The 18,757-nt window shown below is 42.0% G+C and overlaps 1 protein-coding gene across 1 annotated transcript in view; it reads right to left on the bottom strand.

The window, feature by feature from the left end:
* gpc1b (glypican 1b) overlaps positions 1–18,757 on the bottom strand; it is a 68,038-nt gene that overhangs the window by 9,999 nt on the left and 39,282 nt on the right. The window contains exons 4-5 of the mRNA XM_020112207.2: positions 7,035–7,262; positions 6,594–6,757 (exon numbers count right to left, since the gene is read on the bottom strand). Of these exons, the coding sequence (XP_019967766.1) occupies positions 6,594–6,757; positions 7,035–7,262 (392 nt within the window). The remainder of the gene's footprint in view (positions 1–6,593; positions 6,758–7,034; positions 7,263–18,757) is intronic.

The raw sequence follows: 18,757 nt of genomic DNA, 5'->3' as shown, positions 1-18,757 counted from the left end.
AGCGTGAAGGGTTGCGTCAGCCCTGTGATGGTTGCCCAATGTCAATGTCAAAAGATAAACAACATGTCTAATGAATAGAACTAATGAGTTTAAATAAATTCTTCCATAAGCAGAGCGATGATACTTTAGCCGATATCCCACATCACAATACACTAATTGGTTGTGTTTGGATTAAGACTGGACTGCACATAATGGTTATTGGTTCCATGTTGTTACAGTGAGATCAATACAATACAAAGACTAAAATAAATGCAACTTTACGAATGTACTGTTAACTTCATAATCCAATCCATTTTAAAGATCTGTTTTATATGAAGATCTGTGTATATGTAGATGTCTCGGTTGTCAGACATTGATACTGGCAGAAACGTGGGAGGTCACCGCCCATACTAACCTTTTTCAGTTTTCGCCAGACCGTCATTTGGCACAGTTTCCTTGGAAACCACTTTAGGAGAATTTGCTTTTTTGTTTTACATGCGATGAAAAGGCCCTGACATTCATGCGAGTATTCTCGGTCCCTCACTCCATCCTTCCTGCCTCCTCAATTTCTCTCTCTATCCCACAAGGTTGTTCCCCCATGGAAAGGGCCTTCGTGCATGAAAAATGAAACTGGGTTAATACCAGTAAGCTCTGTTCACAAGAGAGTACAGCTATGCATGCAAAACCCCAGGAAGTGTGTGTGCATGTTGTAGAGAGAGAGAGAGTGAGACGGAGAGAGAGAAAGAGGGATAGAGAGAGAGAGAGAGAGATGGAACGAGCCTAGCTACACATACAAAGCTCCTCTAAGCTGACATCTGGGCCAGTCTGATGCTTTTCCTGGAAACTGTGCTTCCAACAGCAAAGTCATAGTAAAACCAGGTTTTAACAAATATACAATGGAAATAGGGCGACAATAGAGTTCAGGTGGGAAAACAACGAGCTGTCAGTCATTTGATCCCTGTCTGCTCGACGTGAACACAATCATTTTCAGTCCAAAAGTGACTTCTCATGATGGTGGCCTTCTCCTCATTAATCATTAATCATTATCAAAGGCAGCGCCTCTTCCTTTCCTTCATGGTGTAACTCATGTCTCCCATTTTACATCAGCTCTCGTGTAAAAAATATTGGTGGTAAAATATCAATCAAGCAGTCTTTATTGTGTTCTGTTTTCTTCTTGGCTGAATTAAATGGCTATTTATGGTTGTTCAGAATTAACCCAAATCCCCCACAGGGATAATTAAAATGTGATCTAATCATATTTGATCCACATAAGAGCGAAAGCAATTTATTTTGATACTGTTTCAACTCTAAACGCAATCTTACACCACATTTTAAAAAAACACGTAATAGGCCTAAATTAGTAAATACATCTCTGATGCATGAAAGATCAACTTGGTAATCATTGCCAGTTACCCGAGGAGCACAGCATAAAGTGAAGTAAGTGACACAGAGCAGCAATAACCACATTCCCAGGCTTAATCTCAAGTCATAAGAGACATGAGTCAGATCCTCACTCCTGCCCTGCATTTCTCCCCCCTTCCTCCCCTGCTTATCCTACCACTCATTAGCCAGGGATGAGTCAGACAAATGCTTTTTTGGTGAGAGAGAAGAGTGAGGGAAGGGAGTGTACAGAGATCAGTGGAGAAATGCCTGAAAATGAGCGAGATGGGGAGAAAATAGGGTTCGACAAAGGGCGTTGGCAGGGAATAAAAAAAAATGAAAATCATATTAGGGAGAGAGACATTCATTTAGTTTCTGTTAAATCATCCATACAGTATTAACACTAGGGATCCCAGGCCAGGCGCAGCAGACATGACACAGTGTGTAACTTCTCTGTGCTACTAATTGGAGGTTGATGTTGACAACTTCCTCAGTAACCTTGGAGACGCATGTGGTGCACCAGGCATGGTGAGGGAGGGACTGTCAAATTAGAACCAGTGTTGACTGGATCGCAACAAAGGGTCGTTTTCATAATGGATCATTTCATTGATTCTTTTGTAATTTAATAAATGTTCAGGATAGATAAAATTGCCCATTATGATTTCCCAGTTTGCAAAAGGGTGTCTTTGAATAGCTTGTATGTTTGTCCATTGTGTCTGAAATACAAGAGAATTGATTTGCAGACACAAAAAAGAAAAAACAGCAAATCCTCACTTTTGAGAAAACGTATCGATAGCTGATTTCTGCCAGTTTTGCCCAATCCATCCCTCCATCCATCCCTCCATCCCTCCATCCCTCCATCCATCCATCCACCCACCACTTCTACTTCTGGGGGTTGCAGGGGGCCTGGAGCCAAAGTTATTCGTCAATGTCTTAAATTCTGTATCATAATTGTCAATCGATCAACTAGTCAAATGATCGACGATTCTTTTTAGCACTGTGCACGTTCTTTCTCTCTGCCTCACCCACACACACACACACACACATACACACATTGCACTCACTCTGACCTGATTCACATCATCTCCGTGCAGGCCTCTCAACAGGAGCTTTAGGTTTGAAAAACTCCCTTTGATATTTGCACATGTGGTTCTCTGACATGATTGTGTTACATTTTAAACAGCCGTACCCTCACTTGTCCTTGCCTCACCTACACAACACCCCCCCCACCCCCCACCCCCCGATACCTGACAGTGCCCTCCGTATTGCTTGCGGCGATGAAGCCTGAGACTCCTCTCTCTCTCCCTCCCTCCCTCTCTCCACTTGTCTTTCCTGTGTAATTAGTAAGGATATATGAGCGACCTCTCCCCCTTGTGTTATGGAGCGAGCTGATCCAGACTCCTTGCCTCCAGAGTGAGCTATGTGGCGCGTGGCCTATTTCCTCCACTCCCCTACTCGAGGGAATAAAAACAATCCGGAAAAAGTTAGGGACACAGCAACTGGTACAGCCCGAAGCAAAGCAAGGGAGGAATTAATACTCTACCAGAGAGAAAAACTACATCATACTTTTTTTCCCAATATATCTCTATAAAAACATTCTTTCAAATTATTCAGTCTTTCCACGTATCTCTCTCCCCCTTTCTCTCACTGCTCTGCTCCAGCCTTCTTTCAGGTGACTATATTTCATAACCTTTCCCTATATCTCCTATTTTTTATGGCTAAGCAAACTAAAACAGAGCACGGATTCATGTAATGTTCGTATAATTTGGTAGCATTGACTTCTGCAGAACACATACAAATGCACGGAGAGGTGTGTTTTTATTGTCTCCTGTTTTACACTCAACTGGTTTAGTAGCTCCCTGAGCAGCGTGTGGTAGCTGTCTTCAGTCACAGGGCCCTTTAAGTGGCGATACGTCGCTATAAATAGGAGCGGTTTTCTCATTAGGGCCCAATCAATTGAAGATAGAATTACAGGAGGGGAAAGCTAAGATCTAAATGAACATACAGAACTATTCACGCTAAAGGGAGACAGAGGACGAAACAGGGCACAGTTCAAGGAAATATCAACAGACATGATGCAGTACAATTTACTGGGCAAGGACGGAGGATAAAGGATTGAGAGAGCAGTAGGATAGAGACAGGAGAGGTTGCTGGAGTTTGTTACAGTATTTTTTATTAACTTTCTCTCTTGCTCTCACTGTTCCAATCCACACATACACCATGGTGCTCATTGTGTGCTGCTGTTGTGAAATTGTGAAATTGTATCACCCTTGACTTGGATGATTCAAAGAAAAATTTGACAATCCATTAAAACTGCAGGAATTTTTGATCAGCCAAATCAGATTTGGCTATTCACTGCAAACAGTCAATTATTCACATCTTTTAAAATATAGGCTATTAAGGTATACTTTGTTGGACTGCCAGATATTTTAATAGGGCTGGGCAAGTAAACAACTCAAAATATCCCTTCCATCTAGCATGCTAAATATTCTAAAGTTGGATAGAAAATGTGCAACATTTTTTGCAGACACTAGATATCAAACAAAAGCCAGAGACTTTATTATATTAGGTTGCTGTGAGCTGTAAATCCAGCACCTCTAAGCAAAAGGGAGAAGACAACGTTATCTTAGAGCTTAACCGGTCAAGGCCGGCCTCCCTTCCTCTGGGGCAGCCGCCCTCTCCTCACTCAGAATCACTTCAGATCTGGGTCTGCAGCTGCCTGCACCCGTCGCAGACATCCTCACCGAGTGGAAAGGACGACTTGACGTAGTGGAATGATTTTGTCCTGGACAGCAGCGTGAAAGCGAGGAGCGCTTGCACTGCAGCAGCTATTTCTGGGGACTGAAATGTCTCCAGCAGTACAGTGACAAAAAAAGAAAAGAAAAAGAAAAGACGACTGCAAGCGTCTCCGCCTGATGATTCAATTCTTTGACCTTCAGGAGGCAGCCCTGTATTCTGTTTTTTTTTGCACAGTTCAATGGACTTGGAGATTGACCAAGTGTGTCCATAGTGACTGTTCTCATGCATTGTGTGCTCTTGCTTTCCCTCTTGGGACTTGTGATGAGTGTGTGTAAATGGGACAGAGGGTAGTCCGTGACCTCACTCAGAATGGCAGCGGTTCCAGTGCCCTGGCATTAGCACTGCTATGATGTTTTGTAATTTTGTAAAAGCTGTGCTAATTATTTACCCTCGTTCCCCATGGCAGCCTATTTTAATGAACTCATTGCTTACTGTCCCTCAGCACAAACATAATGGCATCAGTTGGGAGATGTTTATTAACAAAATAGCCACACTGGGGAAATGTGCATCACTGATAGAGGGGGATAATGAAATCAATTGTGTGTGTGTGTGTGGTTGCACCTTTAAGCACTTGTGTGCAAATGTGCTCCAGCGTGTGCATGAATGTTTGCCTAAGAGAGATGCTTATCAGTTTAGCATCTTGCTGGCATAGCTCTTGCAGGAGTCGTAAGCTACTCTGGCTGGCCCAGGGGTGCACCCATGTGTCACAAATCAAGAATAGCATTTTCAACATGGCGTGCTGCATGCTAATTCTGACCCTAACTCCCCTGATTGCTTGCTTGAGTCTAAGATAAACCGCGAATGTTGTGTCTCTGGTTTGACGAGTTGCATGAGTGCCTTGGCTTCAGGTCGGGGAGTTTTGTCACTAACTGCTTCCCAGCTCCCCTGTGGCTTGGATGTGCTCGGGCTCTGCTGCATGCAGGTATTTAATTGACACAATCCTCGGGTCCCTGTGTGTAGGAGTGAGACGCTGCACCTATTTCTGGGTCAAAGACATGTGGAAGAAGATATACTGGGCCAGGGGTATCTCATGCTGGTGCAAACAGAACAGTGTGTGCCCACCCGCAGTGCTAGCCAGAACACATGCATCAGTGTGGAAGGGGAAAGGATCACACCGATCTTTCTCTGACATGCATCCAAATGGCAGCGTTGCGGTTTTGCATTTGCACCACAACATATGCTTTTCTTTTCTCTTGCTTTTCGTCTGCTTACACAAGTCTGACCTTGTAGTATTCTAATCAAGGGACATATAATATTAATCCCTGGTGCGGCATCTGTTTTCTCAGAGGATGCATATATTTCTAATGGGGCCACTGCTCTCAACACTCTCCTTGTCCAGTGTCTGATCGGAGATATTTTTCACTAGTGCATCAACACCAACCACCTCTCTTTCAGGAGCTGAAATGATTTCTCAGACTTGCTCTGATCTTAACCTCACGCTTGTTTTATATACAGAGGCGGCCATTTCTCTTGGGAGATATTAACCCTCCCCCTGGCCTTGGAAAATCCTTTCTTTCTTTTTTAGTGTGGAGCTGACATTATGTGTTGTTGCAGGGGCAGATTGGCTGAGCCGTGGGCTATGTTTTATGATGCCTCTGATTTCCACCAAACAATGGCCTGCCTCTATTTTATACTATGCGCATGGACTAGTTGAGTGTGTGAGTGTGCGTTAATATCAGGGAGGACTGCAGAGGTCATCACCGAAGTCTGGACCTTGGTATTGTTTTCTGAGGGGTGTATAACAAAAGATCATCATCAGTGTGTTGGTGGATGGAGTGAATGATCTTCTAAACATTGGTAATTGATTTTGTGAACAAATTGGACAGGCAGTTAAATCCGCTGAAGTGTGATGCAGGTAACCAGGAATTTTACAAGCGGATCCATAGTTGTTCAATGCCTTTTAACCTACGAAGTAATATCTATAAAAAAATGTATGTGAAATTCTGTTGGTGGATAATTTTGCTCTTATTCACAACTTAATGTACTTGCAACATTCAACCTGATTATCATGCTTTACTGCTCACTGACATGGTTTTAAGGCTATTGTTATCCAGTGCTTGCCCTTCAAACATCTGAGCGGGCACATTTGCAGATCAGGGAAATCGCCCCAGGCAAGCTCAGTTTTTAAACCCTCTGTATTTCTAAACCGACCATGACTCACGATCATAGAAGTGACAATGAATAACACAGGAATACTTATAAAGATGGCTTGGGAGAGAATAATAGGTCTTCAAAAGTTAGATATCAGTAAAACTGTATCTGAGGCAGTTCATTCACTTCAATCGGTAAAACTAACACAATAAAACTAACTTGTGCGGAAAAGAGGCTAGCAGCGGCGTACATTTAAAGGGAAGAGACTAGTTATTGGATGGATGGGGATGCAAAATGAGAAGTGAAGAATATGTTTAAGAAAACTGGAGATTAAACCTTTTTACCTGTGACACCCTGCGCACCACTTCCCCACTGACCACCAGTCCCTGAACGAAGGAACGCGCAGCCACAAATGTGCGTGTGACCATCATCTTCATGACCCGGGGGGTTTCTCCAAAGGGCCGCAGTGTCTCTATCTGCTTAGAAACACACTCCAGGTAGTCCTCGCCTGCAACCAGCACACACATTCATTCAAATTTATCTGATTACATAAAAAAGATTAAGCTTAAATGAAATATGATCTTTATGAGGTGAATAAATCACTGACAATGTCAAAGCTGAGTCATATTCTCTCATTATCTTACTTGTGTACAGTATTTACTTTATAACATCTTAATGAGGGGAGTTCCCAGGCAATTAATCTGTGTTAGTCATGCACCATTAAGCAGTGAATTAGTTGGCGGTTGCTTTTTTGTGTTCTAGAAAATAAATGTGTGTTTTTATACCAATGACATATTGCTTGTTTGCCTGGTAGAAGAGCTTCTCCATCAGCCTGGCCCAGAATTCGTTGAGCACCTCTTCCAGGTTGATGTTGGAGCCTCGATAGTACTGCCTCAGATCCGTGTACAGCTCAGAGAAGACCTGGGAGTTCTGGATGTATAGTAAACCCCACGTTGCAGTGAAAGTCTCATGTAGACTAAGTGCAGAGTGGTTCAGCAACTCCAAGAAGTAACCTGAATATAAATACAGAGAGTAAAAGGTTAAAACAGATCAATTAAGAACCATAGAGTCAGCAAATACACTGTATAGTATTATTTTGTTGTGGACATTATTATTCGCTCTTCATGCCCCTGATACTCTGCAGATAGAACCAGGATCAGGAGGGGTAGGGCCTACACCTGAGGCCCACTGCCTGCTGTACCATTATGTGCTCTCTTTCCCCTCAATATCCTCACATTACCATCCTCACACATACAATAAAGGTTGTTCAATACAACTCTAAATGCAAAATGAGGGGGAAAAAATCACTCAACAACACAAGATGTGTCAATCTCTCAGAGCAATAAAGCTTTCTGAAAATCCCAGATGACTATTACAGAATTTCATGCTGGAAAGATTGTGCTTATGGAGGAAAAGCAAGAACGAAAAAACATATGTTTTTCCCCTTTCTTATTCCTTCTGCTTTGTGCTATAGACACCACAACTGCTTCACGCTGTAATGGAAACCAAAGGTAAAGTATGTGAGTATATATATGGCTCCGAGTCAGGTACAGGCAGTGGAGCAGACAGACAGGTAAACATAGTGATGGGCAGGTATGCGACAGGCTGTCAGTCCTGGAGAAAGAGGATATTGGAAAAACAAGCACAAACTGGAAAGCACAAGGAAACAGGGGAAGTACAACAAATTCTAACCCTTCCCTAATGATTCTAATGTTCCACCCACCTGATTTACATGCATGAGGGCGACAGGGTGTAACACACATCTTATTGATAACCACTAACTACAGCCTCAAACTCACAGTCAACAAAACTTAGGCTCAAAATCCTATTCAATAGAAGACAGTTGCATTGGATTACAATATATTGCATTGGACAGGTGCAGCTAAAACTGGCCATTCATTGGACTGTATTTCATGTGTCATGCAGGGTGAGGTGGGCGTGTGCGTTTTCATAAATCCTGCATAAACATCTTTACATCCGTTTTGTGTGTAAACAATGTTTATAAATGAGACTCGTGTTCTGCCAAGAGTATGACAGCACAGGGTGTAGCCCAACAACAGCATGTCCAGATCACTGACTGCAAGACGGACGATATGTCTGCCTCCCAAATGTGTTTGGGTGCCATCTGGTGGCTGGCTGCAGTATAGGTCATAAATCCCACCTCTTCCATGTTAATAGATGGGACATGGACCAAACTAAAACAGTCAAAGTGCACGTCAAGTAACTTTTTCTCAAAGATATCTTCAGTCATTTTAGGCAGTTTTTATCACTTTATTATTTTCTAGTTGGTTTGGTTTTAAAGAGTTATTTCATGTTGTTAACATTTATCGGATGGACCTTGTTACAGTGACTCCATCTCCCGATCACTACTGCGCAGAATCTGGCTCCCAATTCATAAGATGGCAGCTATATAGATATGTTATATATATTTATATCCACTGGGGCCAACATTTGCTCTGCATCTCCACGTACACAGAGGGTTCAAACCTGGTACGTGTGTGTGTGTGTGTGTGTGTGTGTGTGTGTGTGTGTGTGTGTGTGTGTGTGTGTGTGTAGCAGGCAGATGTAACCCTGTAGTCTGTAGCCGTGTTTACTTTGTAGGTGTTTATCTCTGCCTGCCACCACCCTACATCAAGAAGAGATGAGAAAAAGTGGAGGTTGTGGCCTCCGCAGGGGAGAATGCTCATTCCCCTCCACAAGCTGCTTTTTAAAAACATCCTCTCGTAACATTTCCCACACTCCAGCTTATTTCCCCTAAAACAATTCTAACACTTTCCCTGATGACAAGAGAAAAGGCAAGCTAAGTTATATAGTCGCAGCACTCCAACACCCATGTGCTCGGGGCCTGTAGGCAATCATAGCACTTGGAGTTACATAACATGTTAATATGCTAAGCTCTTCCTGACCCCTCTACGTGACATTATCTAAGCACTGGCCTTGTTGGATGCTGCTTTCCCACTCATTAACAAACACCAGCCCGTCTGCTTCAAAGCTGCTGCTGCTATTTGCTGCTTTCTTCTGGCATTTTCTCAGACTCTGAGCTAAAAGGTCTACTCTCACCGGAGCCATTGATCTGAAAAGATGTATTTAGCAGTGAATGTTAGGAGAAGCACACTCTTGTGAGGACTTATTTTTAAGTCCATTAGCAGAAAACCACTCTGAGACCTACAATGCATCATTTCATTTTCTGGGGTTTGCTACAAATAATGGTTATTCTGTGCTTTGAGAGAGCTTAAGTCTAAAAGTATTTCAGTCAAAGGAGAAATATCAAGATTCATTCTTCAAGTTCATCTTCGTTTTGTGAAGCTCTATAACCTCAAGCAGCTTTTCACATTCCTTTTCCTGCAAACACAATCTTGTTGGGTACCATGTCAAATTGCCATTTGCCTCAGTTGGGATCACGCCCAGAATCAGCATGCATTATTTCTAAAACAGAGTTATAATAAAGTAGTCATTCGCAATTAAATACAGTGAGCTTTGTGCATGAATGTGTGCATCGGAGGACTTAAAGAATAAAAATAGCTTTATTTTATATTTTGATCTTTTTGCTTAACTGCAGTGTATGCCTCTCTGGTGCCATCCCATATTTAATTATCTTAACTCGACTTCCTTTCAAGTGACCAGGGGGTGAACAACTCTGAATGTAATCTTGCGTGATCGGATCGCTAACTTCTGACATGCAGCAGCCATATGTCCAGTGTTTGTTTGGTACAGCGAGACTTCTTCAGCGAATGACGCATCGTTCCCCTGTTCCCCTCCTGTCACTCAAACTATCTGCAGGCACAGCTCTGGGCCGGCCTTAATGTACCAGGGGAGAGAGACGCGCGTCTGTGTCAATAACAGATTTGTGCAAGGCAACAATCAAAATCCTACTTCCAGGAGTCAGCAGAAAGGGACACATGTGCACGCAGAGAAAGCGACTTCAAAGTGGCAGCACATTCCCATATTAATACACAGACACACATAAGGCAGACAGATAGACGGGGAGCTGCTGTGACAGGTGCAGCTTTGCTTTTAATCCCCATTAGAATTCATTCCTGCTGTGGACTGTCAGACGAACTGTAAAAAACGCTGTAAATGAAATGGGCTTCAGCAGAAATATTTTCACTCAGGTGAAAGAGTGAAGTTTTATTCTACTTTGAACAGTTTACACATGTTTACTGTCCTAATGTGGTGGGGAGATGTTATTTTTTAAATGCACATGTGGAGAAGAGATCTTTGCAAATAGTTCCACTCTGTCCGATTCTCCTTTGCCCTTCAGCTGCAGTGAATAATGATCGTCATTAGTGTGACACGAGGCTGCTGTGCATGTGTGTGGAGATGACCTTTCTCATTGTTCATCTGTTTGTGTCTCCATGACACGGAGCCACAACTCACCCCTTCCTTCACCCCCACCCATACCACTACACTCTCCCTCAATCCTACATCATCCCTTAAAAGCCTGACCTCCACCTTCTCTCCTCCAGGGACAAAGTGATGGGAGAGGGTGCCCGATGGCACACATCCCAGCAGATGGGGAAGGGGGCAAACACACATATTGGTATCTGTGTTAATGTTTGCATCTGCTGAAGAACCTTTATTTTACGGAACAGACTGTAGAAAATGTGTTAATTTCTGTTTACAGTTCACTGAAACATAACTTTATTCTCTTAATTCAAATTCCATATATTTGGTTGTACATGTGTTTTCCCTTTAGTTAAAGTTATTTATAATAAAGTGAAACTGTAAAATATCAAACCTCAGATACATTTCTTTGAGTGTTTGATAACGACATCTTATAAATATCGGCCACCAGACCAGTATCAGAACATTTTAGTCCATGATATTTATATTGGCATTGCAGCAAGTGAGTGTGCAAGTGCTTTTTAATTTTAGGTCCAGTATCATAAATGACACAATTGTCTCAAAGTGCTTTTTAATCAATGCAGAAAAAAACACTCATAACCACATCAGTTAGATGATACTTGTAGCAAGAGTGGGCAATAATACAATAAAGTCGTGCATCAAGTTTAAGTTGAACACTTACCCTAACATCCCTTCATGCATTTCTGTCATTTTTTGTCAACAGTCATTTTAAACATTGTATCGACAGTTCATATTTATGTATAAACACAGACACACACTTGTGGGTAGTTATCCATATTGGACATTAGACATTGACTTTCATCTATTGCAAGGACAATACCCAAATCCTGACACTAATCCAAACTAATTCATACCTCACCGCCTAACCTTATCTCATTAAAACTAGTTCCCATCAAAGGTGAGTCAAACGGAAAAGGTCTTAATGCAGTAAAAGCACTCACACAGTAAAAGCACTCACACACACACACACACACACACACACACACACACACACACACACACGCACACACAGGCCTGTGTGTCTTAATGGCTGTCTTCCTGCAGTGAGAGTGGAGTTAATGATTTCATTTGTAATCACTCTGAGCTTCTCATCCAGGCCACCTTGACATGTCAGAAGCTCATTTTACCTCCGCTCCAATCCCACCGCTTCCACATCTGACTAAACTCACTCACCCACATTCAAGTGCTCACATAAACCCTCATGTACCATAAAATCACTTTCAAGTATTTCACCCTCTTACACTGCCTCAGTCTTTTATCAGTCAGTACAGTGCTTTACACCATTGCCTCCATGTGCCAGATTTGCCTGTAGCCCCCGCCCCCCCCCCCCCCTGTCACCAGTGTCAAGTTGTAATATTGACACGATACTCAGTGTAATACACAGGTACCATTGATGTTCCTCCTCTGCCAATCACTCAGTGCTCGCACTGATCCTGAGTTCCTTCTCACCCAGAGGTATTAACTGACCAGATCTGTGCTCCTCGCTTCAGAGTAATCCACAATCTTTTCTTTCTCATACAGAGGGCTTAGTGGGTCTGACAACCTTGCCGCTGTCTAATTAAGTTTGAACTCGGTGGATTGAACAACCCGATCCAAACCTAATCTGTCATTATGTAATCACAGGCTGACAACAGTCGATTCCCTCCTAACTCCTCACCCTTGTCTCTTTGCAAAAACTACTTTTGGTTTTTAGTTTCCCCTAACTGGCAGATAACATTGTCTCAAATCTGCAGAAAATGAAAACACAAAAAGAAATGTTTTGAAATGAGAAAAAAGAAAAACTGAAAGCAGGTTCTTGTTTCCTGATGCCTCAGCACGAAGCCACATATAATAAAGCAGGGATGGGAACCTTTTTCCTATAGAGGGCCAATTTAATTTTTATAACATCCTTCGTGGGCCATCCTAAATTATTGAACACATATATTTTGTCCTTGTTTATGAGTCTCTGCCCTCATTTAGTTGTTGCTGTGATGTCAGCTGTTGCTTTAGATTTTTCCCTTTCCTGTTTTCAATCATGTATCTTTTAATGTGTTTTTAATTGATGAAATCCACATTGTCTGCACTTGTATCTCTGAAAGGTGCAATAAAATTCAACTTCAGTCTCTGTCTCTACTCCTCATCCATTGGAGAGAACAGATTGTCTTTGGTGAAGCATGTGATGTGCGCCATGTAGCTTTGTTTGTATTTATCAATTGTCTCGTGGGCCAGATTAAACTGTTGTACATGTCCTGCAGGTTAGGGGTTCCCCGCCCGTACAATAAAGGGCCATACTTAGCTGAGAAACGTGACATACTGTATTAACTGAGTTTTGGCAGTGCTGTATAGAAAAGGACTGGTGAAAGAACGAAAGGGAGAAAGGGAGAGAAACAGGTCTGGAGAAGCAGAAATTGTGTATCTGTTTCATATCTGACAGCCTTAATTCTATTGTCCATTTGACAAGTGCTGAATGATCATATTACTTAGATGATTCTTTGGCAGAGAGGAGAGAGGCTGAGAGAGCAAACGATGAGACACGCCAAGAAGAGGAGAAAATCGCCTGGCAGAGGTACACTTCGAAATAAAACCAGAGAGCACTCAAGGGACGACGGCACCGTAAACTCTGCCAAGACTGTACTCTCTTCTAAATTTGTTATTTTAATAATAGAACATTTTATGCTGCATCTGGATCAAATCTATATCAGCATGTAGATTCATGTTGATTGGCTGGTGGTTGCCATGGCTTTTTGAGAGCATTCATATCCTGTCTGGGTCTATAAGGTGTTTGTACAAGGATGAGTTGTGCAACATTTATTAGGCTCAAGCTCAGGACTACTGATAAATGGGCCTTTCAATTTAGCAAAGCTACATGGTTTCGCATTTTGCAGGATGGCTCAGACCTTATGAATCTGTCACCAGCGTTTAACGTACATTTTGCTTAGTTTTGAGGAGCATTTGACCATGTATGAAATTTGCAGCCTTGCTGCAAAACAGTTTCAGGAAGAAATCAAATTACCAAAAATATACTTTGGCCAAAATTGATATGAAAGACTTGTGTTTATGCAATAATACTATGCACCAAACTAATAAGTAAACAAGGGAGCAGACAAAGGAATGATATCTTACTGCCCATCAATGAACTGAAAAACAAACAAATTATCATACAAATGAAGACATGAACAAACAAACAAATGAATGTGAATGAATGTATGAATGAATGTATGAATGAATGTATGAATGAATGTATGAATGAATGTATGAATGAATGTATGAATGAATGTATTTACAAAAAGACTGCATAGACAAAAGAACAGAGAGACAGACTAAATGAGACAGTGAAGAACTAGCTAACAAGAGGAATGGAGTGAGTGGAAAGAGAAGGAAGGTTGTAGAGCTGTAGATTTGCAGGCACAGCCCACCTTCCTTTGTCACCCTGTCCTGCAGTCCCTGTAGCCTCTTCTGCCGGCAGCAGATGGTTTTGTGATCACTGCTTTTTTGTTGTTTTGTTCCCCGAACAGAACAACCCCCCCATTGCATGAGTACCCAGGATCCTTTGCTTTTCTATTTCTTATTTTCCCACCTGCACAAGGACAAAGAAAAACCAAACATCACAGGCAAAAACAAACCTTGTCCTGGGTGCACTGAATGCACAACTGATGATCTGGGAGCCATTAGACCGTTCATGTGTCAGCCTGACTTCTCATCAATAACAACACTTATCACACACAGACTGTGCCCCATGAGTACGGCAAGGCCCTTAGCCAGCATTTAGATGCTATTAAAAGGTCCCTTATATTAAACAAGCTGACACATCACATAGCACACGTCATTTATCAACAGGCTCTCTGCGGATGCCTTTATTCAACTTTGTCTCTCTTCTGATGTTCCCTTGCTGGCATTATGTATCGTTCACCCATGCCTGTTTCTTTTTCTGTCCATCTGGTTCTCCTTTTCAGCTCTTTCCTCCCAAACTCCACACTCATTCTTTGCCCTCACTATCCTTTTCTTCTTGTTCCCCCTCTATCTAAACGTACTTTCCACTGCTTGCCCCATCAACTCTGCATTCTTCTTTCTCATGCCTCCCTGCCTTGCATTCTCCCGCTTTCATTTCATCCTACCAAGGCGCCGTTGCTCCTCGTGAGTAATGCGTTTGGCATAATTAGGCCAGTGTACTCCAGGTCCCTACCGATGTGATTTGCATGCAGATAAAATGAGCCACAATGGGAGCAGACGTCCTTGTCTCCCGTGACATCACCAGAGGTGACCCTGAAAGCAGGAAATTAAGGTGGGTGATGTGAGAGTGAATCAAAACTGTTGCCTGCTTGTAGGAATATTGCAACACAGGCGTTGAGAGTGTCACAAGTCCTAGTAAACATGGATTTTGTGATTTGAAATTGAGGAGAAAAACGTGTGCCCTGTCCACACTAATGCAATCTTTCTCTGAGTTTGGGTCTCTCGACAACACGCAAGCGATGATTTTTTTTGCATTGTAGTGCAGATTTTCAGCAGCACTTATCTGTGTATCTGTGTTTACATGTAAAACAGAATGGGTGCAATATACCTGTTCTCTGTCTGGTTAGCACTGCTTGGTCTAATTACAGGACAGTTTATTTATTATTGACAATTCATTCTGCAATTCTACAGTGTTTTAGAAACATGCTGCTACCCCGCTACAATGTTGGAATTTTACAATACATGACCTATCGGCACCACGAGATTGAACTCTCACTTCTTGCATTGGGTTTTTACACTGCACAGTGTTATGTTTTTAACTTATGCCTTAGCTATATTCTCTTTTTATTTATGTAAAAGTCTTGACAGTGGAGGAAGGCATTTCATTTCTGTATTGTACGCTTGCACATGAGAAAATTAAATTTTTTTTAGCATCACTGCAAAACATTGCTTGGATCACAGCTATCTTCACTGGTATTTGATAAATTGTTGATGTAGACTTTATCGCTACATACTTGTTTAAGTGTTTGCAGTCGCTTGAGTGTTCTCGTCTGTGTGGAAATATTTAGAATTATTTTATGACTCATTTTAAAACAAGGCTTTGATCGAAGACTCATCTTAGCAAGAGGTTTTTATTTTTTAGTTTGTTAGTTTCATATATAGACGCCAGTGTGTAGCAGGTCCTAACTTATCCTCATATACTCAAATGTAAATGACATTTATTTGACAATTTTCACTTGCAAATAAAGCTGCATGATCTTACTGGGATTTTAGTTTTCTTGGTGCCAGAACCCGTCTTGATGAGCTGCCTGCCACACTCCTTTTCCGAAAGGAAATACAGCAGGCTGCTCGCTGTCATCTGACAGCGGTGCAGGCTTCTCCTTAGATCCAAGTTTAGTGCCTGTTTCCTGAATGCGATATAGGATGTATTTTGGGTGCGCTTGATGTCATTCTCATGGATCGCTCCCCCTCAGACTGTCTCCACAGGAGGAGATGGCGTTACTTAACAAGCCAGCTGGGAGCTGTTTGGAGCTCTGCTTAAAATGAATAAATAAGTGAGTCCTGCCTGGTCATCTAGAAATGAGTGTACCCATGAGCTATCCAGCCAGCCAGTGCTCTTCAAATCAGATTAAGCTCCATGATCACTGATCTGCCTTGTGCTGAAATGGGCCAGAACACACTGGCTTATGAGTCTGTTATAAAATACTGTGTGCCAGTTTGTGTGTGTGGTGATGACTCAAGACCTGAGTTAAGATCAAAACAAAATCTGTTTTTGTCTTCACGTGTTTTCCATGTATCTACATAGTCATCCATTTATAAGACTATTAATCTACTATCATTTAATCTATAAAACACGAAGAAATAATGGAAAAACAACACCACAATTTAGTAAACCCCAAGGTAACATCTTAAAGTATGATTTGTTATTTTGGACTGAAAATAACCCAAAGATATTCACTTAATATTTATACATATCCAGTAAGATAAATCCTCACATTTAAGAAGTTGGAACCAGGCAATCTTAGGCATGGAAAATTGATTTCATTAATATTTTTCGACCAAAACAGTTTCTGTTTCTGTCAACATGCTGATTAATCAACTAATTTCAGTTCTACTTTTAAATCTCCCTGCCATGTACAGTTAAAAACAGAGATCAGGCAGGAGAGACGTTCCAATAAGATTTTTCCTTCACAATTACAATTCAAATACCTGGACTTAGCGTATTGGCCGATAACAGGAACTTATTCGATACCGTTGCATGCTACTAATCCTGTATTTGTGTAAGGTCTATTGCTAATGTTGTAACTGGCAGCACTAGTGCCAAGTTAGCCATATGGTACACAGGGACGTTTTACTTTCCAGTGTGAAATATTGCCAAATGGCTTTTGACACACTACACTTTGTTAGTATGGTCTTTCATTGTGACCTTAGTATATGTAAAGAGTAAAGGAGTCTCACTTTGTATAATGTAAAAGGTATGTATGAAGTTATATGTGACAGTAGTACAAGTGAACAAGCACATGCACACACACATACGCATGCATGCACGCATACACGCACACACACACACACACACACACACACACACAAGCACACAGTGAATCCAGATGCCAATGATAGCACCATTAGGCCAAACACCACCTGCCAGGTTTAAGGCTTCCGTCTGTCTAACACACCCGGGTGTCATCTAACACACACACACACACACACACACACACACACACAAACACACACACACACACACACACACACACACACACACACACAAACACACTTCCGTTTGTTGCCAGAACTCTATGTCCTCTCTGACCTTTTTACTTTCATATGTAACCCAATTTCTCTTTCTCGGTTTATCTCTGTCGCACTCTCTCTCTGTCTCTCTCTGGCTACCACTCTCCATCTCTACCTGTTTATCTCTTACCCTTGTCTGTGCTCTGTGTGTCCGTCCCCTTTTTTTATCTGCATATTTATCCTTCAATCTGTCTCATTTTCATTCTGTCCTTTCCTTCACCCAACTTCTCGGCAATTTGTGCTGCGTCTTTGTGTAACATCACATATTGTTTTCTTTGTATCCAGTAACACACTATCAGTGGCAGCTGTGATTGGAAATACTAGGTGCAAACCACATACACACATACTGGCTACAAAGATCATCTCAGTCACTTACATTGACACACACTAAATTGCAAACTTAAACACACATCTCTGTGCTCACATATATGCAGTGTACACACTCTCAGCTGTATGTGCTGCATGCTTGTCCTCTAATCTGTGGCTTGCTTGAGGCTTCATCTAAGGTCTGTGGACCTAAAAAGGCCGAGTCCGACTGGGCTGGAACAGTAACACCCTACACTTAGCCACATGGCAATAGCTAGCCCACACCCTGCTAAACGCAGCCAGATGTGCAGGGACTGGCAGCATGGCACAATGTCACATAGAGTAAAAGCAGCAACTAGATTCCACAATGGCTTAGTTCAGTCACCAAAATGCAGCGATCACGTGGTAGCAAATGTAAAGTATTATAGTCCAATCAACCCCAGTCGATCACTCAGCTTTCGTCTAAAGAGGACGCTGTCAACAACAGATGGTTGCTAGAACTCAAGGCCCAAACGCACATATACTTCTGTCCTCCCTCTGTCAACTCTGCCGTCCCCATCTGATGCTCACAGGGGTGAGACGAGGATGAGGAGAATTGACAAACACAAAAAAGACGCACATTTTAAAAGTGCTGGAATGGATGAGCTTTGGAGAGAGGACAGCCTGTGCAGGCTCAATTTAAGGTCAACCAAAAAAAAGATCAGCCATACGAAATACAAAAAGTCTGGCAAAAAATACAGCTCATTAACATGAAAAGCTCCAGATGACTTCATGGTGAGGCAACACAAGTTACCACATTCATGACGCGTCTCTTAGTGTATTTATCCACAAGTTTTGGGATGTACATCATTAGGATGTTTAGAGGTCTCGGCTGAGTGCTGCTTGAATGCGTGTCTCTGTAGTCAGTGTTGTTTACTTGCTCCGCTGTGCTAAATGAGGTGTTTTCCTGAAAAATGGGAAACTTCAACGACTCTAGGATGACATAAACTATCTTGGAGAGAATTTGTATATCTTGGACAGGTTTGCGTGAGAGTGTGTGCGTGTGTGTGCGTAGTTTGTTTTGGCAGGGTGACCGTATCCCTTAGGCATGACAATTACAGCACCCTGTGTGAAAAAA

The sequence above is a fragment of the Paralichthys olivaceus genome, chromosome 16 (genome assembly GCF_024713975.1).
Source record: "Paralichthys olivaceus isolate ysfri-2021 chromosome 16, ASM2471397v2, whole genome shotgun sequence".
Classification (NCBI taxonomy): Eukaryota; Metazoa; Chordata; class Actinopteri; order Pleuronectiformes; family Paralichthyidae; genus Paralichthys; species Paralichthys olivaceus.
The sequence above is the reverse complement of the archived record's forward strand: the minus strand, read 5'-3'. Positions and strand labels throughout refer to the sequence as shown.